General features: G+C 30.1%; 1 protein-coding gene across 3 annotated transcripts in view; it reads right to left on the bottom strand.

The window, feature by feature from the left end:
* Window positions 1–23,190, bottom strand: part of LOC143191291 (uncharacterized) — a 42,973-nt gene extending 19,783 nt beyond the window's left edge. For 2 of the 3 annotated variants that reach the window (XM_076396208.1, XM_076396211.1), the window contains exons 1-2: window positions 22,901–23,054; window positions 2,321–2,555 (exon numbers count right to left, since the gene is read on the bottom strand). In XM_076396208.1, coding sequence (XP_076252323.1) covers window positions 2,321–2,555; window positions 22,901–22,915 — 250 coding nt within the window. In that variant the 5' untranslated portion in view covers window positions 22,916–23,054. Of the gene's footprint in view, window positions 1–2,320; window positions 2,556–22,900; window positions 23,055–23,094 lie in introns of those variants that run through there. The other variant, XM_076396210.1, reaches the window with a different exon arrangement.
* Between the last annotated feature and the right edge of the window lie 3,981 nt (window positions 23,191–27,171).

Raw genomic sequence — 27,171 nt, 5'->3', positions numbered from 1 at the left:
ACATCAAAAATGTCTCTAACAAATCGACTTACTCTTGTATCTCTATTGGGTATAGATTAATCAGATGAAATAGACATATGGTTCTAATTTGGCACCTAGTAACAATGTTCCCTCCTAAACAGGAATAAATTATGCGGACAACGATTTTTCAATCTGAAGATATATCTCGGAATATTAAATTATACCGAAAAAGTAACACCGGATTGTTAAGGAGTTGAAGGAAACGAGAACATTTTGAAATTTTCGGAAATGGAAAAATTTATTTTTCAGTATGAATTCCCATAACTTTTATACAATTAAGGCGCGAAATGAGTCAGAAATCAAAGAGAGCTAGATATGGCGAATTAGTTGATTGAATCTGCAACCAACTTAATTAGGTTATAATAAATATCTCAGATTATTATTTAACTAGTATGGAGGTAACTACGTGCAAAATGCATTCATGTACAAATTTTGATCAAGTCTTATGTCACTGACTTATCGAACAACAAACTATATTAACGTTGAAAAAGAATATAATGGAAAGTCAATAAAATCAATATCATTGATAGATAACCGATCATAGGGATTTTACAATCTGGACCTAATTAAACATCAACAATATATATTTAATGTCTATTTTTTGTCGTTATATTTTCTATACACATTAAATGATTAATAGGTAATAAAATCCGTTCATTATACAGAAAGAAAGTAATTTTTTGAGCGAGCGAATTCGTAAATTTATTACCAAAAAGTGAAACTATTGTTGCAATGATGGTTATTAATAATGACGATAAACTATCGGGCAGCAGATGTCTGCGTATGACCATTGTGCATATGACCGGCCATATGGTAACGAAATTATTAATGAACTGGGTAATTACGACTAATGATTAATAGTTCGGCGTGCGATTCCTGAAAGATTTATGAAACGAAAGACACGTTTCGCGAAAATATCGCGTCGATTAGTTATGGTGGCTTTTAAAATTGATTCCAATGATTTGTTATCGATATGTTTTTAGTAGCTGTCATTTTGGCGTTAAATTATGATTAATAATGTTACATTAAGATAAATGAGTTGTTTAAACTATTTCATTTTATGTTGCTTTTTTTAACAATAACGCTAATAAAAAATCGGCAAATTAACTTACAACAACTGTGAATGAGTGAGTTACATAATCACCAATAAAATTATTATTATTTGGTACTTAATGCAATCTAATTCGATTCATCAGACTATTAATAGTAACAATTTCACAAAAAGACGGTTTAATATATTATCTCAAAATTACTTAACAGTTTTAGAATTTTTATTACTTCTAATTTTAGTTATATGACTTAACATTTACAATTTTTTCTTGGAGCTTAAAATTATATTTGAAATAGAAATATTTTTTACGCTTTTTTACAGTTAAAAACCGGACGCATAGTTTCAGAACATCAAACAAGTTTAGATGCCTTATGAAAGAAAGTGATATACTTATTTGGCACTGCATTCTACATAATACGCAAGTATTTCAATAAGAATAAATGAGAGTAAAGCATAGGTAATCAATTTGTAGTGTTTTTGCTAGCGACCTCGTGCCTTATGAGTGGTGTGATTATTGCTACAAATTTTATACAAACGGTGATTTTGATCTTAATGACTAATCACACCTTGAACAGGCTACGTCTTCCAAATTTTCGCATTCAAATGTGAATATGTCAAGAAGTATGAACATTGTAAAAAATGCAAAAACGGATTTTTATAAAAAAAACTGTGACACGTGATGAAAAGTATATTTTTACGAGAATCTCAAACGAAGAAGAGTAGATAGATTTCAAGAATCACCATATCTACTTCAAAACAATACATCCAATTAATGAAGGTTCTCTACTTATAATCGTTGACTGTAAAATGTTATAGCCATAGAATTTAACAAACTGAGAGTAGAAAAAAATCAAATAAATAATTTAATGGGAAAGAATACAAGCAAGTTGTACTGCCTATGACTATTATCAGACTTGGAACCATCCGACTATCAAATGATCCGATCAATCGGATCAAGCACGTTAGTCAGCAGTAAGCAACAAATTGTTGGGCGTTGGATGATGTGCATAAATTCGTATCTGAGAAACATCTGCCATTCGAGAAAATGAAAAATATTTTCAAAATTCATTGTAATTTGAGTTTATTCGAAGTAAATTTGCCGAAGGAGCTGTAAAAATATTAGTCGTACATCTAATATAATGATGTAATATAAAAAATAAAATGAAATATTTAAAACAAATCTTAACGTAACATAACTAATGTAAGAGCATGATGATATACGAGTTAGCAACGAAGATATCTACGTACTTGGACTATTTGGTGGTACGAAACCATATCCTGAGGCACCTACAACTACACCGCTAGTTTCGCCGTTATCTGGGGGAGCTGGAGGGAATACTACGGGACCGGGGTTTTGTCTGGGGTCTCTGGCAGAGGTTAACGGGCTGTCCAACCCGAATCCAGCTCGGAGTGCATTAAAACCGAAGCCGAATTGAGCTCGAGCCAAGGCTACGAGACAAGCGATGCATAGTGTAACAAATGTCTGCAAAAGAAAACAATCCAATGTTATTTGTTACAGTCATTTTTCAATTTATGAAAATTTTGTTCGTATTATTTTAGATATACTATATTTATATTTTGGTTACAGTGGAACAAACAAATCCTTCTCGTGTAAAAGATCGAATAACAAAATGCTAACTAATTGGATTAAAACGCTCTGGATATGGGTTGTAACGTACTTCAGTGTGATTTTTGATAAAGTTTGTTGTCGAATCTGAGAGAGACAAGTGTATTATATTGGATTTGGATGCTGTAACACAATAGTTTTCAGGCAAGCGGGCGTACAAAAGCCTATTACAAATTAATTTCTCCGTCCATGCGTTCAGTGCTTTACCCACATGCCGAACTATAAACAACGTTCAATAAGGTATTAGATTTCCAAGGAAGTTTTCTATTAATTTAATAACATTTTCGATGTATGCTGAAAATTATTATCAAATTCTTTAAGATCAAAAAATAGTAAGGCTTAATTCATTCATTCCAACTAGCTAAACTGTCAACAACTAATATTGTTTGGATATAATGGGTAAAACCATTCGTCTTAAGAGGCATGAAAATAGTGGATGCAAAAGTGTACCAGTGTTTAAAATCTAAAATAATTTCAAAAGTATTCGATTTGAAGTTAGCAAAATACTTTATTTTATTTCTTCATGATGAATCTGTCACCAGTTTCTATGAACTGATATTAGAAAATCGTGCAAACTGGATATTTCCCACCGCCAAATGACCGAAAAAAATTAGCTTCATTTTTTGCTCGAAATTAAAAAATTAAGTTGCTACAGATCATCGAATCAAATGTCAACAATGTTAGACAGCTCTCTTTAATTATTTGTAAAGTGGTAAATTAATTTTCACGACCTGGATAAGATTTAGTATCAGTGTTCCCGATTTCTTTCCATTATTGTAAAATTATCCAACTTTTCTATTCTATTTAAAGATTTTCCATTCATGAATAAATACAATCGCGTACATGAAATTTTGAAATTATATTCGATGATGGTTATATTTACGAACAATGTATGATTTTAAAAATTAGTAAAACTATTTCTGACCTAGACCAGATATTTATTAAATAACCATGTTAAGCTTTAATAACTGTTTTAAAACACAAATAATTATCTGTCGTTTTAAATATAGGTATATATTCAAAATGAGTATAGTAACAATCTACGTACTATTTTGAAATACTGTTACGGTATCACATATACGACCGAGAACTAACCAAGATGCCGTAATAACTGTTCTACACACGCATTTTACCTAAAAATGATTAATACTTGTTTCAATATCACGCGCTACTATATTTTAACGCTTTATTTCGATTATATCACATGCGCGTTATTTAAAATATTTTATAATAGCAACCTACTGGCGCATAACTGATCGATATAAAATCAAAATATCCATTAAAAACTACTTTTAATTACAAAACATAAAACAGTTATTACACCAACGGTATAAACAAATATTACTGTTAATTGTGCGTACTATTGATTTTGACGATAAATTCTTAATTAACTTTATTAATTAAAGAATTGGGTTATTATTTTAGCGCGAGTATGACACATGACAAGATCTTAAGATAATTCTAAAAATGATCAGTATCTCGCAAAACGAGAAAACTTATGTCATTACAAATATTTTAATTTTAACGAGTCAATTAAAACGCTAACTTAACGGAATAAAAAATATCCTAGTCACTTCGTTATCAAAATTATGTGACTGTGACTTTGGCTTTTGTTCGAACCTAACAAAGCATACGCCTCGGTAATACAACAAGGAAAAAAGGAATTACGAATTATTTCGTAATAAGCTTTTGTTTTGAGCCGCCAAAGAATATCAGTTATATAGAGGAATTATCTGAAAATAAATAAAGATCACAACCACATACTAAATGCTTGTTGATTGCAATAATATTAAATAAAATATGTAAATTGTCCAAACTATTTTTATATTACCAGACATTGTGTTTAATTACACATTGTTATTATTTTAATAATACCTTAGTTAGAAGTTTTACAGTTGATGTTGTACAATTGATTTTGATCTTGGAATGTGATAAATCCCAATCAGTACTAAAACCTATAATATTAAATGAAAAGTACAGCACAAGAATGCCAGGATCTACAAAGTTTTGCCTTGATTTATATTAGCTAAACACATAAAATTAATTTTGATCCAATAATGATACGCAGTTATGATAAATTATACACTAATTATAGTTATAGTTAAAAGAAACTCTGAAATATTTACACATTGTTGTTCCCGGAATCAAAAATGTAAGAATAAATTTTTAGGGATTTTTAACTTATGTCACATTAAACACTTCTATGAGAATACTCGTGATAAATATATTTATACATATAGAACGGACAGATCATGATAGATAGCTATTTGTTATAATTGACAGGACAAGTTGAATTTCAAAAAAAAATGGCCGTTAAGACGAATAATTCTACTACTAAATTCCACTCCCCCCACCTATCCAGCAAAAATTTAACATTATCCATACTAACATTGTTTCCGATCAACACACTCAGCAGCTAATTAATCTGACCTTAAGTCCAATATTCCAAGAAAGCCCTAGAAAAGAACTTGACAAGTGGGATTTCATTAATTAATAATATTCACTAAACTATGGAATCTTTTAGTCAATGAAATTTAGATATGCCATCGCCAAAAATCTCAAAACAAATAAGGATATAAATGTTTACAATTTGATATAATTTGAGACTAAAGATTAATAAAATGCTGCAAGGATCAGCAGGATTGTGTCTTGGGACCACTTCTATATGTACTCTTCATCTGTTATTATCTTAACAACATCAGACTTGAAATTAAATAAGAAATTGATTTATCAGCCGATACAAAGCCCTTAGTAATTCAACGCTGCTAAAATAAAGTTCTTCAATTAATTTCAAAACTTACTGCTGCACGACCACCTCGAAATCAAATGAATTTACAAAATTATCCAAGTTCTCGTCTTTAAACATAAACTAAAACATAACAAAGTGGAAGCACAACACGCAGTCGATCAGAAGATTGAAGTGAAACAACTCTCAGAAACTTGTCAAATGTGCGTAAGTGTTAACTAACTAAAACTAGTTTAATTTAATGTTCATTTGGCAAATAAATGCTGATATATTTATCCTATACTTTCCTTGAATTGATCCAAATACTAATGAAACAAAATACTGAATAAAAATTATATATTCAAAGGAAATAATTCAAACCGAACTAAAATAAATATTCAAAACATTAAAATTCACCTCTAAACTAAACATTCAATATTCTAGACAACTAGATTCCCACAAAAACAAACGTAAATATAAACACAGTTGTTAAAGCGTTCTTATATTTAACTAATAGTTTCTTATAAAACCACAATAAGGTTTATCAATTAACCACGATTTAAGTAATAAATGGGAAAAGTAAACGGAATCTTCTCATTCCTAATTGCGAAAACTACGAAATTAGAAATCTAATTAAAAATGGATCAGTTAAACCCGCATCTCTGTATCGGTTAGAGAAATCATGTTTTATATGAAAGTTTCATTCGTCGGTACTACTCCACGTTTCTAAATCTTCAATTTATAACATGAAAAATGCGCTGTCGCTCTGTCTTAGCTAACTTAATGGTAGGTTTTGGTCTTTAGACAAGAAAATGATAAGGTAGAAATAACGCAGTGCCGTGATACAATTTACCAGGAAATCAACGAAAGTACGGGCAGTTTCATATTAAACATAATAGGATAGATAGCGAGACAAATTGACTTAATTGGATCATTCGTGTCTTTTATAAACACTACTGACTAATAATCTCAATTGTCAAGCATCGAAAGTGCATCACGAATCGTTTATTACAATGCTCGACAAAAATATTGCATGTTTATTAAAATTGCCTTGTGCATTGTATAACAGTGAATCTGAATAATATTGCATTACAGAATAATTTTCATTAATACATTACATATATACTCATATAAAAATGTACTTATTCATAATGCTATTGTTTTGAACTAATATCAATAATTATTTTGTAATATGTAACACATGGGCTAACAAATAAATGGCGCTGGTTATATTACACTCACCGCTTTTCAGTTAGTATTAACCTTTAAAAGAAAGCTCTTAAAATTTGATTTAAAAATAATGCCACTAGAATATGTCAAATAATTTTTTTTAATAAGAAATTTTAAAGACACAGCAGGCCATGTACGACGTGAATCTCACATGCGCCAAAAAGAGAGAGACAAAGAGAGAGAGAGAGAGAGAGAGAGAGAGAGAGAGAGAATAAGAGAGATTTGGGGGCACTGCTTACTTTGTTTCTTCAAGAGTAACACCGCATATCCAGGGCAAAATTCAGAAACAACTCGATGAAACCTACAGAAAACCCAGTCCATTTTCTTCCACAAGAAGTATTCTCCACCAAACATTTCGCATCTTAAACTCGAAAACGCCCAAATTCCATGGTCAGAAGAAGCCACCTATCTCGGTCTTCTATTCTACAGGAAATTCACAGATTCAATGGTCCTGATAGAAGAGGTCTTCCAAAAAGGTCCTGACAGCCAAGAAACGGCTAACATCAGTTTTTTTTGGCATGCAAATTCTAAGTAATACAAAACTATAAACTCAAATAATTACTATAATATTTTGGGCCAAATAAATATTGAAAACTTATTTTCTATCACAATGCTCATAAAGCTAAAAAGCCATTGCTAAAACCAGAAAACTAACGAATGAATTGTTTCAACAATCAGAAAAATCAGAACAATCAAATTTTACAGGGCCTCCTGGTATGGGCATGTGATTCATGAACGGGAGAATACCAAAGAAAGACAAAAATTTTGCAGATATTAATAAACCCGTTCCTTCATTTATATTTCTGTATTGATTCTGAAAAAGATTACTAACAAAACCAGATTGACGCTAGAAGATCATTGCAAGATTACATTTTAATTAAATGCTGTATAACATGGGCAAAACAACATGGGTAAACAGAAAACCAAAATACAATATGAATAAAAATTCTAGTAGTGGTCTCCATAAAATAAAAGACAACAATATTTTTTAACTGTTGAAAAAAATAATTATAAATATAAAATGAATAAAACCAGAACCAAATTAATTGTGTTTATATAAAGGGTCAACAAGACGAACATAACATAGATTTTTATTCAGCTATAAAGTATCAATCAACGTTATGTAATCTGCACCTATACAAACACAAATTACCTTCGTCGATGGCAATTACGACTATGAGGATTTTTCTACAGTTGACGAGTACCAGCGCTAAGAATCAGACCGTGAAATTCACGAAATCGTTATTGTTACGAGAAACAGAGAACGTGCTGCTACCCACACAGTTCGCTTTGGTTTGGGTTTGAATTGATCAAACATCGATAACGATCATGATAATGTTACTTTTCGTACAAACACAGCTATAGGTCATTCATAAGCGACCTAAGGACAAATATTAACCATGGTAAATATATGACTATTCAAACTCCTCGACAGGAAACTCTGCGTACTCAAAAACAGCAGTGACAAAAATGGTGCTTCTATTCACATAAAAATCTAAAGCTCAAAAAAATACATGCAAAAATGATACAAAACGTACAAAATACATAAGTACTTTTTAACAATATCAATTTCTAAGGGTGAATAGTAAATACATCCCATAACTTTGATACCTAGATGCAAACTTGATGTTTACTTGATTCAATAAACCCCACTAAAGACTGAAGAATATCTCAACAAAACAAGAAATACTTTAACTCCAATAGATGCATAGATGATAATATATTAATGTAACTGTTAGCAACTATCGAAACATATATATCCTTCATGCATAAAATTTACAATAATCTGGTAAATAACGCACTTCCTTCTAAGATCTAATATGAAGCAAACAAAACAAATAAGCACAGTGAATGTTATAAAGTAAACGTATTACGCTGTCATAACCACATAGAATTATACTGTTTTTCTCTACATGAACATCTTCTGCTAATTCTTGTACAAAACCAATCTTTATATTATTGATATAAGCCACAAAACCTCATTGATGACTCGTAATATTATAGAAAAACTAAATAGGCTGAAAAATTGCAAATACAATAACTCGCTTTGTCTATTGTTTTAGATTTGTAACATGAAAAACGATTTTCTATAGTTTAATTCATTAATCAAGCTGACAGCCATATGGAGAAAACAATTGCAAAGCGTTCACGATTGTAACTACATCTAACCTAATTGGGCTTTATCAGTGAAATGAAATGCCTACAAATAAAATGTGGTATGTCGTTTTTATTACAGCTAATTGTAAAACATGTGTGGTAACTGTTTCATTCTTCAGTTTATGGCCCAAAAGTAATAGTGAAAGACCAAGATCAACATCAGTGTTTCATATCAGAATATTACGTTTTAACTCAGATTGCAAAATAAACAACTATTATGTAGGATATTGAACAACTTAAAGTTACATTTTCGACAAATGTTATTAGAGTTTAGTTGATATTATATTGTTAACGTTTACAAAAGTTCTTTGTGGAGTTATTATTCATTCCTTTACAATTTAAAATATGAAACATGGAATTATGGGGTTTGTTAGAGATTCTTGATAAAATATTTAAGAAAATCTAGCAAGAACTATCAATTAATTATATATTTATTATCTATATTTTATTTCTAGGATATTTATGAACGTTACTATTTATGTTGTAATAATTATTAAAAGCGTATAGTACTACCAAACATAAAACAGTTCATTAAACAATTTCACCGGCGTTTTCTCCTATACTAATATGTATTTCGCTATCTTACTGTTTATACAACTTTAAATAGCAGTACTCAGTCAGAAGATGTAAATTTAGGACATTAATTAACTAAGAGGTTGTTTCTGAGTTGGTTTATAAAATTGTATTCTAGATTATATCATATCATCTACGCATATCAACCAACTAAAATAAAAGGTGATTAAATTAAAACTATATTTAGAGAAGAGTTAAATATGCTTAAATTAAATAACTCGTAAAAAATTAGATGATTAATTTGAATATATATTGTCAGGGCATTCTATCAGTTTACAAGTTCTAGTTTACAATAGAAATATAGGTTTAGAACTTACACACCTGAATGAAAATGATCATCAGCAGATGAGACAGAAAAACTGTTAAAGATGAATAAAAAATCATTTACATTAATTTTAACAATCATGTTACAAAGCTATTGAAAACTTTTTAGAATGAATACTCTTAAAGGAAGGTATATTAATAAACAAACCCTAATTCCTAAAAGAAAGTCTTCTTTTTCTGAATAACAGTTCTCGGCGTTAAGTCTATCAACTGGCCATAGACCAACTTAGACCCATCGCAGAAGACATCTTATCTTATCCAGCTTGTCTACTGGCGTGACTGAGATTTCTTATTAGATTTTACACTTTTGTTTAAAGACATGTATAATTAAAATAAGAAACATGATGTGCTCATGTGGGCTGTGTAAAACACATAGTTCATTAAAATTACTCTTCGTAAATAAAATATCTACTACTTTCTTGTCTAATGGATAAACAGAGAAATTTGGAAAGTGCCTATACAGCACCTTCCAAAGACATGTATTTACATTTAAATTATTATTCGTAATAAACAAATATATTACAAACTACTAATATGGCAAAAATGCTATCTATTAAAGTAAAACTTATTAATATTTGTATATTACTGCTTTCGAATATGTTTTTTTATAAAGTACATTTACATTGGTTCCATTGTTTTTTTCTTCGTGACTAATTTAATTTTGCCGTTACATAATAAAAACGGAACTAAAACCACCGCACCATTTGTCATTGGCAGAAACCGACGTCAGCGGTAGCCGAACGACAAAAAACCAAAATCCTGCTTGTCGTCCAGTACCGCATACCTCCAGAACCGCACGAAGAAAAAAATAAAACCAGCCACAACCCGTTTAATTGATAACAATAAATGAGCAACGACCAGTGGTGGCGCTCCCTCAGCGTTGACCAATCGGAGAAATGGTCTGGTACGTAGCCCTCTTGATGCATACTGGTCGCCGCTTGGGAAAGTGCGCTTTCGACCTTGAGGCTTGAAGGTCGCCCAATCATACGGTCCCAGTGTGTCACGTCCGCACCACGGGTAGTACCAGTCACGCTGTTGCCACACCAGTCAAAAAATACTACGGATTGCGATTTTTTCGCAATACCTTTTAATGTATTCATAAATAATTTAATTTACTTTTACATATTTAAAAATTAAATGTAATAGTACACTACTCGTGGCTTGGATATCTATCTGTATGTATATATACTATAATGACATTAGAAAGCTGAAATTATAATAGGTTTTCCTTTATGTTTAACTTACATCTACGCATATAGCAATAGCGAAAAAATAATGGGAAAAAATATGTTAAGTAACGAAAGCTTGTGCCGGATTTTAATAAGTTTGTGTAAGTGATTGTGAGTTCTTTACATATTTTTTAAACGTTTCTATAGAGTATAAATATGTCGTTAAATATTCCTTAAAAATTGAACCAGACGTAATCTACATAACAGCTATTTATATGTTAAAAAATTTTGTTCTTTTTAAGGACGTTTGAGAACACAGTAAATGTTTAGAGATAACTGTTATTCAATCATTTGTTATATGCAATAACTAAGACTGAATTCTTTTAATTTCCATTACCTGAATTTATTAGGAAGTCAAAAGATCAAAATAACAATAATTGAAATTTTTACAAATACGTTAAAGCACGTGAGGCTCAAGAGATGAGGCATCCCCAGTTTCAGCTCAAATACTTGTCCAATATATATATATATATATATATATATACAAAGATAAATTAGGAAATTCAAAACAATATATAGAGAAATAAAAATCGAATTGGCCAAGAGCCTAAGATTAAGGCAACAGGATGGTCTTCCTACTGGATTTAAATCCCACAGCCTATGGATGTACTTTATGTTAGTGATTGTATATATTGTAAATATGTCTAGCCAATAACGTATTCGTAGTTCGTCATAGGATATGGACAGTCAAGCCAGTAACCAGGATGGGTAAGACCGGAATCAACTGGGATGGTCTCTAAGTCAGCCACTGGTCAGTCTATAGACTTAATGCCTAGAACAGTATTTCAGAGACCACGTTAAGCAATAGGTCGAGTTCAAATATAATATAATCTGGTTATTAAAAAAGGCGATAAAAAGTTAACTAAGTTAAAAATGAGAGATCTATATTTACTTTTTAGATTTATATATTCATATATTTCATATATCTACTTCCTTTACATTTATAACATTCTTTTTATAACAATTTTAGTTCGAGATATAAAAAAACCACAAAATATTTGAAATTACAATAAACTTATGAATAAATCATAAACTATATCATTAACAAAGATAATTCATGTATCAATAAAGTAAAAAACGACAAAAAAATACAAAAATTGGACATAATATCATAAATTGTATTCACGTAAATCTTCATGTTTGAATACAACCGAAGTGAAAATAGTCCGATGCTATTTCAAGTATATGACTCTCTTTGGAGTAATTAAATTCGTGACCGTGTTCCAATATTTTTTATATGAAATTTAAAATTACCATGTTTATATTTATAACGACCATCTGCCCGATTCTGTCTAGTACAAATAAAGAAATAAACCACATAGTGTTTTAATTGGTCGTTATTTTTTAACTTATCCAACACCTAATATTTTATTGTAGGTATATTTTATTATTAATTTGTTTAAAAATAATAAAAGAAATTATGAATATTATACAATTAAGAACGATTACGTATAAAATTAAGAAGTGATCCAATTTTTTAACTAATATTTAAAAAACATGAATATCAAAAATGTCATGACAATATCAAAAGAAACGATTTTTTAATTCTAATTCGTTTTGAAGCCAAACTACTAGGTTCACATTAACTTTTTCCCCCATATTTTGGTTCAGGTTCGTAGATGTTGATAGGTTTTGGTAGTAGCTTTATATAATGAAGATATAATCATCTAAAGTAATAAGGCAATGAACAAAATCCTTTTTAGAGCTTCATCCAATTATATTTGTGTTCCTTTATTAAGAAATCTCACAACAACTGTGTATACAACTTCTTAAAACTATTTTCTAAGTCAAAACTGATCGACAATCAATCAAAAATTAAATCAACGAACCTCATTTCTAACAATTCTTATAATACCAAAGAGACCAAACCAAAAATGTATGTAACAAAGTATATTATAATTTTTTTCAGTATTAAATACAGAAAATTTGCCTCCATTATTGTAGCAAAGTAATTTAATTAGTAAATGTTCAAAAATAATCATTAAAATATCCAATGTTCTCTGTGCTAAACCTAGAAGATACAGTTTTGCTTTATTTTAGAACTATAAAATTACTTAACTAGATGTAGAATAAATTACATCACACAAAGTAATATATGACATACAGACAATATTTATTCCAATAATATTTCATATAAATATATCTTAGTTTAACTTAAGCACGACATAACAAACTAACTTCTATTAATTCCAGCTGGTGATATTTCACTAATCTTAAATAAAATCAATGAAGTATTAAACTATGAAAATAAATGTCGTTTTCTAAGCCGAGACTATTTTTATGTGATAGGTGTATATTACATTTATGCAGTTGGTTTCTTTATTATGGAACATATGTAACCAATTAACAATGAAGTTTTCTTTATTCACGACAGATGTAAAAAAATATTTTATTTTCAATGTAATCGTATTAATTTAAATGAAAATAGCGAAAGTAGAAACATATAGTAGACAAAAGTCATGTAGGAAATATATGTTGTGTCGTGTGACGGTTGAGCCACTGCCTATTTGACAAAGTTATTTGGTCAAAAGTGTTTTAAATTAAAAGCTTTCCTTAATAATAAGTCTCAACTTCTTTATGTTTAAATAAAAGTGGTTAACTAAAGATAAGCTAAATAAAATATAACAGGTACTAAGGACTAATTGATATTTGAAAAAAGCAAAATTTGGGAAACAATAAATTGGCAATGAGAATTCATTGAAATTTAACTATCTGAAATATTTATAAATAATAATTAAGTAATATTAAAGTTAAGTATAATTAAATTTAGAAATAATAAATATTTTTTGAAATTTTTTATTTCAAATTTTAGTAAGAATTCGCTATATATTATTTGCTTGCATATATTTTCATCAGCGACATCTATTAGTCAAAATGCGAGGTATAAATGTAAACAGCTATTATAAACTTAACTTGAATAATGGTTTTGACATATCTCTACAAAAAATAACAGATTCCCATTTAGTACAGACGCTAATCATAGAATGCTTAAAGTTTCATTTCCGACATTCATTATTCTTATTGTTTGATATAAACAGTCTGTCGCAGCTCATTAATCGATTTTCGAAAGTTACGGTTAAGCCGTCATATCCCAATTGTCAGTTTTAGTGTCAAATTTTAGTTGCAACACCTATTAGACGAGAAGTCAGCTCAACGTCTTAACGTTTTGGCAGCTTGACAGTTGATGAACCAATGATTTTCAGATATTTAATTTAAATAGCTACCATAAAAATTTACTAAAAAGGCTATTTTGAACCGTTTAGTCAGTGAAAAAAAGAGTTATGACTTATGTGGCACACTGTGACTGACGATGAAAAGTAAGAGAGCAATCTCAAACGTCAGGTATTAGTCATATATTAGTCTATAAAAACGGTCTGCATCCACACCAAAGCAAAATAACATATTAATAGTCCTAAAGACTTGATGTGAATATACCGGATTCAGAAAATGTAGTGTATTGTAAGCTGCTAAAATTGAATGGAACTGCAGATTCCTACAGACGTCAATTGAACACAGAGATGTAGTGATATGTAGTTAGTAAAAGTTATGATATGGCTTAGTTGGAACAAGGTTTCAAAATGCTGACAAAGTGTGGAAATATATCGATGATTATATTACTCGCCCTTCGACACGATATGGCAATCATGCCAGGATGGTGGAAAAAGTTTTAGTTTGATTAATATATATTGTACAAATTTTTTCTCAATAAATACCTTTTAAAGTGAAAAAAACTATCAGAATGACAAAACGCTTAAATAATATTTCTTAAAAATGATTATCCTTAAATAATTTCATAAGACTCTATTGCCCAATAGCAAATGGGAAAACTGGCTAGGCCCATATTATTACTAATTTCTAAATCTTAAAGAATTCTACGCACTAACCCATGTTCGCAAAATTTTACGCCCCTCCTACCGACATAACAAAGCGATTCATAAATATTTTCACCTGCTATTAAAAATGGAATAGCCTTGGAGCATCTTTGAGAAATAATAAAAACACTAAACGATTATGTGACACCAGCGGGCCGTTAGCACGTGATAAAAAAATGAAATTCACTTTCGTTGGCCATCTGTCATGCTTTTCACATATAAATCTGTATATTTCTGAGTTTTTTAATCAAATGGACGTGAGAAAGTCTTAGGTAACGTTGAGTCTGAGGCAGATTTAATTTATGGGATGAAATTCAACAAATAATGCTGATTAGGTATTTGAAAAACATAGCGTATAAATCAAATCATCTTAAAATTTCTTAAATACCTCATTTTACAAACATTTTAATCGAAATTTATACGATATCTATCAAAACAATATTTAAAATAATTTTATTGGTGTTTGGATACTTAAACTTTTGTATAATAACCCCCTCTAAGTCTCTTATTGCTATTCATTGAAAAATATCATAAATTTAAAACGATTAGGTCCTTAAAAATGTACTACTCTTAATTCAATTGTTCTAACTATTTCGGAAACCAAGCGAAACTCTTTACCATTTTTTATGTACTTAAATATTTAACCTTCTCACTGATAGACAATGTTATTTTAATATATAAAAATATATTATAACGTAAAATTAATTGAATTGCTATTTCTAAGTCAGTTTTATATATTGTTTAAAATATTCCATAGATTATATATGATTGATGTATTGGTACTTGATTCCACCATTATTTATTAAAATAAGAAATCCGGCGTTGGTATTACATTGATATTTATTTCCGTTTTTAAAATAACATTGTATAAAAAAAATATACAGCTGACCAAACATTTTTTAAAGCCTACACCAAATTTTGTGATTACTTGGATGATCCCCTGCAAACTGTGGAGACTCTTCTGAGTTAATCGTTATCTTATCCATAACTAAGGAACTATATCTGTAGTGTTACTTAATATAATGATGTAGTGAATGAATGAAGATTAAATATTACGTATACATATGAGTTTAACCGCTCCATATCCGTACTACATCTCTCTCACCCGGGGACATATAACGAGTATTATCCAAAATAGCAGTGCAAAGTACTCTGAAACACTGTCAGTGCAACCGAATTAAATATGCGTGATGTCAGTGAAGTGTGTCATCCGTGCTGCTATCCGACCTAACAATTAGACACATATAATAGTTTTTAGAGTAATATGGCAAAACATGGACTGAAATAAAGCATTCACCGCTTTTTCAGTTAGTACTAACCTTCAAAAGAAAATTTCATGATATTCTGCTCAAGTTTATGAGTTATTGTGCTAAGGATGACACTACTTTTATTATTTTCAAAACAGTGGATTAAAAACAATTTTGTGTTTCAATTCTTGATGGGAAAAAATACCGTTCAAACGAAGCAATGGCTTGAAAGGTGTTATAAGGACTCCGCTCCGTCAGAAACAACAATAAAACGTTGGCTTGCTGACTTCAAATGTGGTCGTAGAGACACCGATGATGCAGAATGCAGTGAAAGTCTAAATAAACTGGTAAAACTAGAAAACATGAAAAAGTCTACAAAATCATTTCGAATGATCTAAAAGTGGTTTTATATTGCATGAGCATTTGACTATCTGAAAGCTCTGATCAACGTGGGTGCCGCGTTTGCTCACTGTTGAGCAAAAACAAAAACGTGTTGATGATTCTGAGCAGTGTTTGGCCACGTCCAAACGTAACAAACCGGAATATTTTCTTTGATATGTGACAATGGATGAAACATGGATCCATCACTTCACTCCGGAATCAAAACGCTCGTCATCAAAGTGGACAGCAACTGGTGAAGCCCGTCCAAAGCGACTGCAAGCACAACAATCGGCTGTAAAGGTTATGGCCTCGATATTTTGAGAAGTGCGTGGTGTAATATTCAATGACTATCTTGACAAGGGAAATACCACCAAGACATTATATGCTTTATTGGAGCACCTGAAGGCAAAAATTGAAAAGGAAAAAATGTTGATTCATAAGTCAATCAATACAATAGCGAATCTACATGAATTGAACTTCGAATTGCTCCCACATCCAGCGACTACTAACTGTTCGCAGACTTCAAGAAATTTCACTCGAATTAAAAGGTTACCGCTGAAACTGATGCCTATTTTGGGACAAAAGATAAATCGTTTTACAAAAGTGGTACTGAAATGTTAGAGCGGCGCTGGAATGATTGTGTGAAAAAAAAACGAGTTTTCTTTGTTACGCCTATGTGTTATTTTATAAGTCAGTTAGTTTATAGTCATTATATATTGGAAATTACATTGCAATTACAAATGACGAATGAAAGATCAAATGAAATGGAATTTGAAGATCAAACCGAACAGCAGCAGAAACATTATTAGAAATTAAGTGTTTTAGTAACATTTGACCACAATATCTGCCAATTTAATACACAAAAATTGACCGATTGATGTATATACTCAAAAGATATTTGAGATGTAACTGTATGCTACCAAAAAGACGAAAAATGTTTTGACGAGAGATTCATGAACTTCTAAATGAAAAAACGTAAGGTTCCGTTCTTTCACAATCAACGTTTAAAAGAACAACGAATATTTTTTTGTACTCCCTATATAAACTTTCTTGTTAGTTGGAAAACCTGAAATACTTTTTTCCTTTTCTTGTTGAACGAAAACTTTTTACTTCCCATATAGACACGAGACTTTGCATGATCAAGTTACATAAGCCAAACAACTGATACATGAAAAACAAGCTCATTTTATGAAAATCACTGCTCGCTGAACACAGATAATGATGAAATGCGACGAAAAATAAATAAAGCGACCGAAATTTGGTAAGCTGAATATACCACGTTCTAATCCTAAACCTTATCCGTGACAGAATTCACAGGCGAATTACTATTTGTTCATTGAATATAAAGTTAGTTTAGGTTGCAAAAAACTGATCATATTTGTATAAAATATCTAATTGTAAAACAAACTTGAAAGAGAAATGGCAAGAAGCAATTCCTGTTAATGTTAATTACATATTACGATATAATTACTATACGTCTATGAGGTTTTCTGATTGGATTCACTATATTACTTGTAACCGCAAAATATGTTTATACTTTTGCTATAATTACATAAATAACTAGTCTTCAGTATTTTCCTCCTAATTGCCTCAGAAATGCCATAATAAATCATAGCATCATACTAGTATATTCCAATTACCAATGATTAAAATGATTTTAAAAATACGTATTTTATGGAATGCTGAGAATTAAATTATTTTCTTGTAAGTGTATTTATTTGTCAATTATATACATTTATATCTGGATCTTATATCTGAACTGAATTCCTATTTTAACGACAATAGCACAATTATATTTATTGCTTATTAAACTTATTCTGGAAATTAAAAAAAAAACACTTATTTTATATGAGAAAAAAATTTGGCCAGAACCATTTTTGAGTATTAAATACCATAATATCAACGAACAAAATGTATGTATCATAATATTCGAAATTCCTTCAAAAATACATAACAAAAGACGCTACTAAACCTTTTTACCATAATTTCAATTTAGCTATAATTTTTTTTCTGTCTGTATCTTCAAAATGTTTTCAAAAATACATAACAAAAGCCGCTAGTCATAAAAAGTAATGAAGTTTCCAAGGTACATCGGTATCATAATTGTCTTACCCCGGATGTAAACATTTAGTGACAATAACCTTTCAACACGACTCTCTTCAAAGAAAAGTAATCTTGATTACAATGGACATGCCCTACTAAACACTTAAATATAGAAATAGGCATACTTGACATTTTACATAACATTAATTTACGAAATATCGATTTTTTTACTAAGCAATCCAGCGTTCTTTTATGGAATACAATCAAAAATTACATCAATTTTTATATACCTACACACGCACCGTCCATGTAGAATTAGCATTTTTTTAATGGCCCACATTTCATTAGCAGCGACCCATGTTAATCAGAGCATTTCCACTTTAATGATTTTTCTATTGGTAATAGGCGAAACATTTTTTTTATAAATCTATACACAAAGAGACGGTCAAAAGGCGTCGAAATTCTGTCTTAATTAAAACGCACGATTTCTGGCCAAGATTAATCTTAGGCAATTGATTAATTATTATACAGGAACAAAAAAAAAGTATATGTATATAAAAAGTCACGTTTAAACAGATTTTTTTACTTCCCACATATCGATTAATCCATAACAGAAAACGGCAGGAATTTATATAAACCATTACTCTTTTTTGGTACTATTATAAAAAACAACCTTCCGTGTGATTTTTAAGATTAAAATTACTATGAGGCATATAATATAGAGATCAACAACCCTTCAAGTAACCTTCAGTTTTTTTTTGAGAATACAAAACACAATTTAATAACTTTCAACAACGAAAATAAATCCAGCTTCATTTTCCTTTGCCGACGTTCCACACACCAAGTTTATCTATTTTAAATATCATACAAGTCAATTTCATTCTTATCTAATTTTCTATTTAAACAAGCTAAATTACTAACATTATTTTACTTATTAGTTTCATCTAGATGATGCTGATAATATTGTGGCAAATAGCATCGGCGTTTACATTCTAATACTATCTAAAACAACTAAACCGACTTTAATCACTTAAAGTAACTGAACAGTTTTCTTGCATTTTATTATATCGATAAATCAGTCAGTTTATTATAAATTAAATGTCACTACAGAAAAATATTATCTTAATCAATGATATTATTTTGCATTTCGTTGTTATTTATTGTAAAATTTTTATACTACTAACTAATATTTAACTACATAAACTAATATTTGGAATTTGAAATAAGAATTGTTCATTAACTATTGTTATTTGGTATATGACGTTTTTAAGCTAATTTTTTTCTTTAAAAGGTTTCAATTTTTTTTACAATGGCAAAAATGATATTTTCATTTTTCATAACAGATTAGTGAACAGTAAAACAATCGGAAATAATTATTACAATTAGAACAGTAAAAAGAGAGGTGACATAAAGATAATTTATAGTCTATCTATAGTCACAGTTCTTTTATACATACGTCATCAAGATGTCTAATGTATTACCTGCCGCAGTTGTTTCAGGATTAGACAATATTTTCTTTCTCATTTTACTCTAATTAAAAAGAGACAATGCCGTCTGATTAGTTTGAACGCGTAAATGTAAAAGTCGTCCAGTTGTCAGACGCAATAGTGATAATAGGTTATAACTCTAACCTATAAACTGTTGTGGCTGTATAATTAACTGTAGTGTGTGTTTTAGATGTACTATAATGTTAAAATAAATTATATTTCATAACATTTTTGTTCAATTATTTTATTTAGATCAGAATTTTGTTGTATGTCAAAGCCAAACTGAACTATAATTCAGAGTTGATGCGGCAACAGTGCGACGTTTTGATGTCAGAAATTTAGATGACGTATGTACAATATAACTTTGCATAGACTATATGTGAAATACATCAAATGAAGTTTTGGCTTTGAAAAAAGTGGATTTAGTGAACGTCTAAGTGGCTAAGCATGAAAGAAAAACAATTATCTTAATGACATATAATTAACTCGAATTGTTATTGTATTTTTTATTATAGGTAAACAAAAAAGTCGCGAAGAACTAAACTTTACAAAAAATTCCTGTCTTTTCTAATCATATAAGACACCATGTTAATCATCTCAAAGATACAATATGGAAAACAAGTAATTAAAATATAACTGCTATAGCAACTATATTTGCCTAATTTAACTCCTTCTGACCTCTGAACGATCAAATGCAAAAAGCAAATATGTTTTCGATAAAAAACTTTATTGATGCTTATAAAAGTGTAAAATGTAAATTTAAAAATATTTCACATCAAAATATTTGCCCAGATATGCCCTACTTGATAAAAAAAAAACAAGAAAAAATTTAAATTTGCATTTATTATTGAATGTCAAAATGTATTAAGCAATCTGGCATTGTTAAGTTTTGTATGCGTTTAATTGAAAATAAACGACATTCTATGATTTCGTAGTAAATAGTAGCCATGAATTGCATCACTGTATTATGAATTAATTATTACAAAACGGAATAACTTAAACAAAAAAAAGAAAATATAGAATTACGATAATTATAAAACAAGAGCCTTATTCGTCAACTTTCTAAGGAAGCTATTACGAACAATTAACATTTTTTTATTAAAATTACAAATCTCTCATGATGAAAACAATCGAGAACGAGAACTGATAATTATTATTTCGAATTAAAAGAAAGCTAATGTAATTGGTGATATAACATTGAACAGAAACGGTCAATTCGCTATTCGAAAAAAATTATTGAAATCCGAGTGAGTATTTCTATGTCAAGCTCGTAAAAATGCCAGCCAGATAATTAGCTTAAATCAAAAGAATCGTGTCGGATTTTTAAATGACAAGCGTATATTTTCTCTCGACTAATTTCGATTGTCATTTACGACTCAGTAAATATAATAATTATTAGTCATAAAGCCGAAATTAATAACAATTTAGGAAAATTGCTGGTGTTCAAAAGGATATTTTGTAATTCTAATTAGCGTCTGGTGAGAACTTAGTCGATAGATATGCGTTTCTTGAAACTTTGATTTAGAATTGATCGATTGTACTTGGAGCGTTCAAATAATATTTCATTATTCAATAACAAATTCCGATAGCAAAAAGTACCGTAACTAAAGGAAAATCCTTAAAGTAGTTTGAAACGTTACGATAACTATAAATTTTTTATAATACCACAATGTTCATATTCACAACGTTAAAATTAAATAAAAAAATTTAATACAAAATTAATTTTGTATAGAAAATTAACAAAAAACACGCGGATAACGCGCAGAAAATTCATTTAAAACATTTAACGTATGATAGAGTTATATACAAATATTAGAAATTATACTTCATATATTTGTTAATAAGATATCTGTTAATCACTCGAAATTCACTAATATATTATTATATAAATAAAGTTTTAAACTATGAACCCATGTGTTACGTGAAGAGGATTAATATACAAATAAGCAAGAGATAACTCTTAATATAGAGATCAACAACCCTTCAAGTAACCTTCAATTTTTTTTTGAGAATACAAAACACAATTTAATAACTTTCAACAACGAAAATAAATCCAGTGCGCTTCATTTTTCTTTGCCGACTTCCCACACACCAAGTTTATCTATTTTAAATATCATACAAGTCATACAATTTTATCCTTATCGAATTTTCTTTTTAAACAAGCTAAATTACTAACATTAGTCTACTTATTAGTTTCATCTAGATGATGCTGATAATATTGTGGCAAATAGCATCGGCGTTTACATTCTAACACTATCTAAAACGACTAAACGACTTTAATCACTTAAAGTATAGAAATATTCAAGAAATATTCAACTCTTTGATAACACATATCTATCAAAAATCTATATGTCCGACAGAATCAAATAGTAATGCTATTGTGACCTCAAAAGAGGTTAAAATTATAAGCACAAATTGATATAAACAAATTAATAATTTTTGAGATTAAAAAAAAACAAATATATTACATTTTTATTAACTTTTATCCACAATTAGTCTTTAAATATCAATATCTATTATCTATAGATCAAAAAGATATTTTAGCGATGTATTTAAACAGAATTGATTTTAAAAATATTCTCTTAGAAGCCAATGACATAATGAAACCACAACAAAAAAGACCCTATCTTGTATTATATAATAATTTTTATTCCGATATTTTTCGCTTACTTTGAATCCGTAATTTAAGAAATATAGTGGAGATTTTTTCTTTATTTTAATATACTATGGCGGAAAAAATATCTTGCAACTTAGTATGATTAACAGAAAAGAACGATTTTTGATTGTATAACTGCCACTGTAGAAAAATAAAGTACAAAACGCTTTACACAAATAATTAATCGAACACGTATCATTTTTTCCATAGAGATTTTTTCAAAATAAGACTTTTCATAATGTATATATAAACTAGAAATAATAATGTAAAAATTTACCCCAAAAGACCGCATACTCCATAAACAAAATGGTATCCAAATAAATGAATAAATAAACACAATTAGCACAGTTGAAGTGAATTGATAAGATTGGATTAGAAGGTAATCGACAGAAATTCTAAAGAAAACTGTAAAAATCACACTTAGGGTCGAACACTGACTGAAAGGAAACTCGGCTTTTCGTGGACACTTACGAATCTCATGATGCTCGAGCGACGCCTACTTCGACGGGTGCACTAGGTGGGTGAACCAACTGCTGCAGACAGATGCGGGGCGAATAAGCGACCGAGAGTTATATATATCGAATAGCAGCCTCGCGAGCGAGGTCATTCGACGACGATCACGACGTCTTGGACGCCGGAAGAACCGACGGCGAGACCAGGGTCCACGGTGAAGGTCAGGAGCACGTGCTCGTACAGATGAGGGAGGAGGCTCCCTCAAGATTACCTACCTTTTTCTCATACCTTCCTTTTTCGCTTTACACGTTATTAAAAAGTCTCTCCTCTCCGTTACGCTTCTCAAGGCATCTGTTTTGGCGCGGTAAGTTGTTTTAAAGGTTTTTGCTTTCTTTTTAATGAGAATATAAATTCTTGTCTATAACCTTCCATGAGTTATGCAGTGGCAAAACTGATTATCCCTCTAAGCGAACCAATCTTTGACCCAATTTTCGATTCCGAAAATCGAAAGTGTGGTGTATCTTTGTAAGACTGAAACTTGTAATTCTGCTTTACTATCTATTAAGTATGTGACTATTTGGTTTTTACGTAGTTTTTCATCGATCCTAAAAGTATATTTAAAATAGAATTATTTCAGTGATCTTCTATGATTTTGAAAGAAATGGAGGTAAGATGTCGTGTTACCAATTGCAGATTCATCATTACACTCTATAAATTTCAACAAAAAAAATATTTCTAAAGGATAGAAAACAATTTTCGGTGAAAAACTGATTATTTTGATTTTACTGATAAAGTTATTGACCAGCCGCACCTTAGAAAGACGACTCAAAAGTTTATAGATGCAATTAAAAGTATTGTTGGATTAATTTAATGTAAATAAAACAAGAGCTTGCAGATCAGCTGGACTTCAATCGAGCACTTGATAAGAATAAACTGACACCACAGCATGAAGTCACATGAAAATTTAACAGTATTCATATGTAAACCTTATTCATATGTAATGTGAAATATGGTGGAAGAAATATCAATATTCATTCAAATTCACTCACACTCACATCTTCCTCATTTATATTTCTTCTTATAAGTGCAGACACTTAACGCTAATCCAAAAACAAATACGAAAACTTCAATACGTCATAACTCTAATTTCTTCATTAAATCGCCTTAATTTTCGAGATTGAGTATCATATTTAAACATCGATTTTAATTTTATTACTTAATAACCCTATTTTTTACTTGGCTTTTTTACGTTTCTTGAAAACAAATATAATTTTAATCAATATATTTATAATTTTTAAATTACTTTAAATTTCTTCCGTACATATATATAATTCTATGTTTTCTCTCAGTTTACACTTTTTTCACGAATTAATCCTCGGTATGTTGAGATGTCTGACCTAGTCTCTCAACAACTTTTGGGTTTTCATGAAGGTATTTCACTGCGAACCTCTTCTATAACTTGAAACAACTTGAACTTCTTTTCTATAACTTGAAGTATTCCTAAGTCTAGATGTAAAACATCTTTGTGCATAGAGCAAGCAATGTTGATTGTAAATTAAAATCTTATACGTATTGATGTTTTCGATTTTCTTCAAAGAAGTCACTAAGTAGTTGTGTATATGTTATTTTAGCCCGCCTATTTTATTTTAACAGTGTCTTTTATGTTCAAAATTCATGGTTTTTAGTATTTTGTTAGCAAAGTTAAAAGCAACAGATTTGAGCACATTCGTTTTGCAGCACACAGTTTTGCCATTCGTTATTGTTTGATCAATCCTGTCAAAAACCAATTATATGATGATAATTGGTGAGGGTGGTTCAAATATGATGGAGACAAACGCTGTAGAAGCGCGCATGTATGTTTTGAAGGTCGTGGTTTGATTATGTGTTAGCTGGGCCCTTTATGAATAGTGTGGCATATTTTTCGTAGGGAGCGCATGTTTAACGTGCATGCTACGACTATGAGTGAACATCAAGTGCCGACCGCCATAGCGCAACGTATTGTCATTCGTTTTTTAGCGTGCGAAGGCGTTAAAACGACAGAATTTTTCCTGTGTTTGCGAAATCAGTTCAGAAATCAGTTTAAATGGACCATATTATTCAAGGATAGCCGCTAACCAGCATCACACCAGACAACATTCGCCGCGTAGAACAGCTCATTTTGGAGAACCGTAGGATGAATGTTAGAGACATTTTGGTTGAACTCGGCATCAGTATTTATAGTGTAGAGTCTATCATCCACGAATACTTTCAATATCACAAAATAACGGTGCGATGAGTTCCTAAACTGTTGAACTTCGAGCAAAAATTTACGTGATTGAAAGTTTGTCAGCGCTTCCTAACGCGATACGAGGCGATTCTTTAACGCGCATGTTCACTACAGATGAGAATTGGATACACTATTACACTCCCGAAAGCAAGATGTCGTCTAAATAGTAGAGGAAGGAGAAGGAAGAGGCGCCAGTCAAAGCGGAGACAATATGATCCGCGGTTAAGGTTCTGTGCACTGTGTTATGGGACCGACGGGGTGTGCTATGCGTCGATTTCCTACGCACTCAACGTACCATTAATGCTGCATACTCCTCTAACCTCCTGAAAAAACACGTGAAACTCGCTTATCGCTCGAAAACGCAGGAGCATTCCAGCACGAAGGGAGCACGGAATTAGGGTGGGAGGTACTGGAACAGTCCGGATTTATCACCCTGCGGAATCCTTCAAAACCAGCATTAAAAACTTCCGGAAAGATGGACGAAATGCATAACTAGTTAGAGAAAATACCTAGAAAAGATGTACATTTTTGTAAATAGCCTCGAATATATATATATATATATATATATATATATATATATATATATATATATATATATATATAAAAGTAATTTACATTATTGCAATTTTTACTCTATCTACTGGATACATATAGTCCTTTATCTGCTCTATTGTATTATACTTTATTAATTACATTAATATAAAAATAAATTTTAATATTAAGAAATATATTAAATTTTCGAGATATCCCAAAAGACATAGACATCCCATTAGAAACAAGTCTAATATAATCTAATATATAACATTAATTCTTACTCTAAACATTAACAATGTTTATATTGCTTTCGTGATTACATAATAAACTTTTTAAAAAATTTTAAAAAACTGTTCGATTGACAGAATATAACCTTGTTAATTTTAACACATTAGCATAAATAATCTCTTGTTCCAAAATATTATTTAAGAATTTTACTCAAATGTTATCACTATACTTTATTATATATGTTGCGTAATTTACATTATTGCAATTTTTACTCTATCTACTGGATGCATATAGTCCTTTATCTGCTCTATTGTATTATACTTTATTAATTATATTAATGTAAAAATAAATGTTAATATCAAGAAATATATTGAATTGAATGAGATTGAAGGGCGCTACAATTAAATTTTTAAGGGGTCCGTCATATCGCTACCAAGCTTCTTAGGGCTAATTTATTTTATTAGATTCAATAAATATCAGGCCTAGGAATGTTTTAATCCCTTTAGCGCCTTAACAATCTACCCAGTGAGCAATAAATATTTTTCATGACAATTATTATATACATAATATATAGAAAACAACTTCAATTATCTCCTAAATATATATCTTATTACAAATTTTACTTTGCCATTTATATCTACACACCTATCTGCCACTAAGCTACGCACTTTATTGTCATTAGATTTAATTCATTAGCAAGTACATAGAGAGGCACTGCTACTCTTTCAAAGTACTTAAGAGCCTAACTCTAATACCTTAAATTACACTTGATATGGGTTCTAAGAAGACATCGCGCAGTATCGCGTCACTAGATACGTAGTAAAGGCGACAGCATGCAACTTTAGTTTGAAACAGCTGAAAGAATTCTATATTAGATTTGCTAGTAGTATCGTATGGACCAAATCGGTCTAAATACTAACGTATAGAGTAGTACCTTATAAAAATAAGGTATTATATAAAAAATAACTTCAATATAAATATAACTTAAATTTATCGCGAACAAGTCAATATATTTAATTTCGTTTTTAAATACAAAGTCCAAACAGTTTTCGAAGCATGCGTTTCAA

Source organism: Rhynchophorus ferrugineus, unplaced genomic scaffold, assembly GCF_030347505.1.
Source record: "Rhynchophorus ferrugineus isolate W39M unplaced genomic scaffold, kcgeb_rfMv2 rfM2, whole genome shotgun sequence".
Lineage (NCBI taxonomy): Eukaryota > Metazoa > Arthropoda > Insecta > Coleoptera > Curculionidae > Rhynchophorus > Rhynchophorus ferrugineus.
This window is presented reverse-complemented; position numbering and strand designations above follow the sequence as displayed.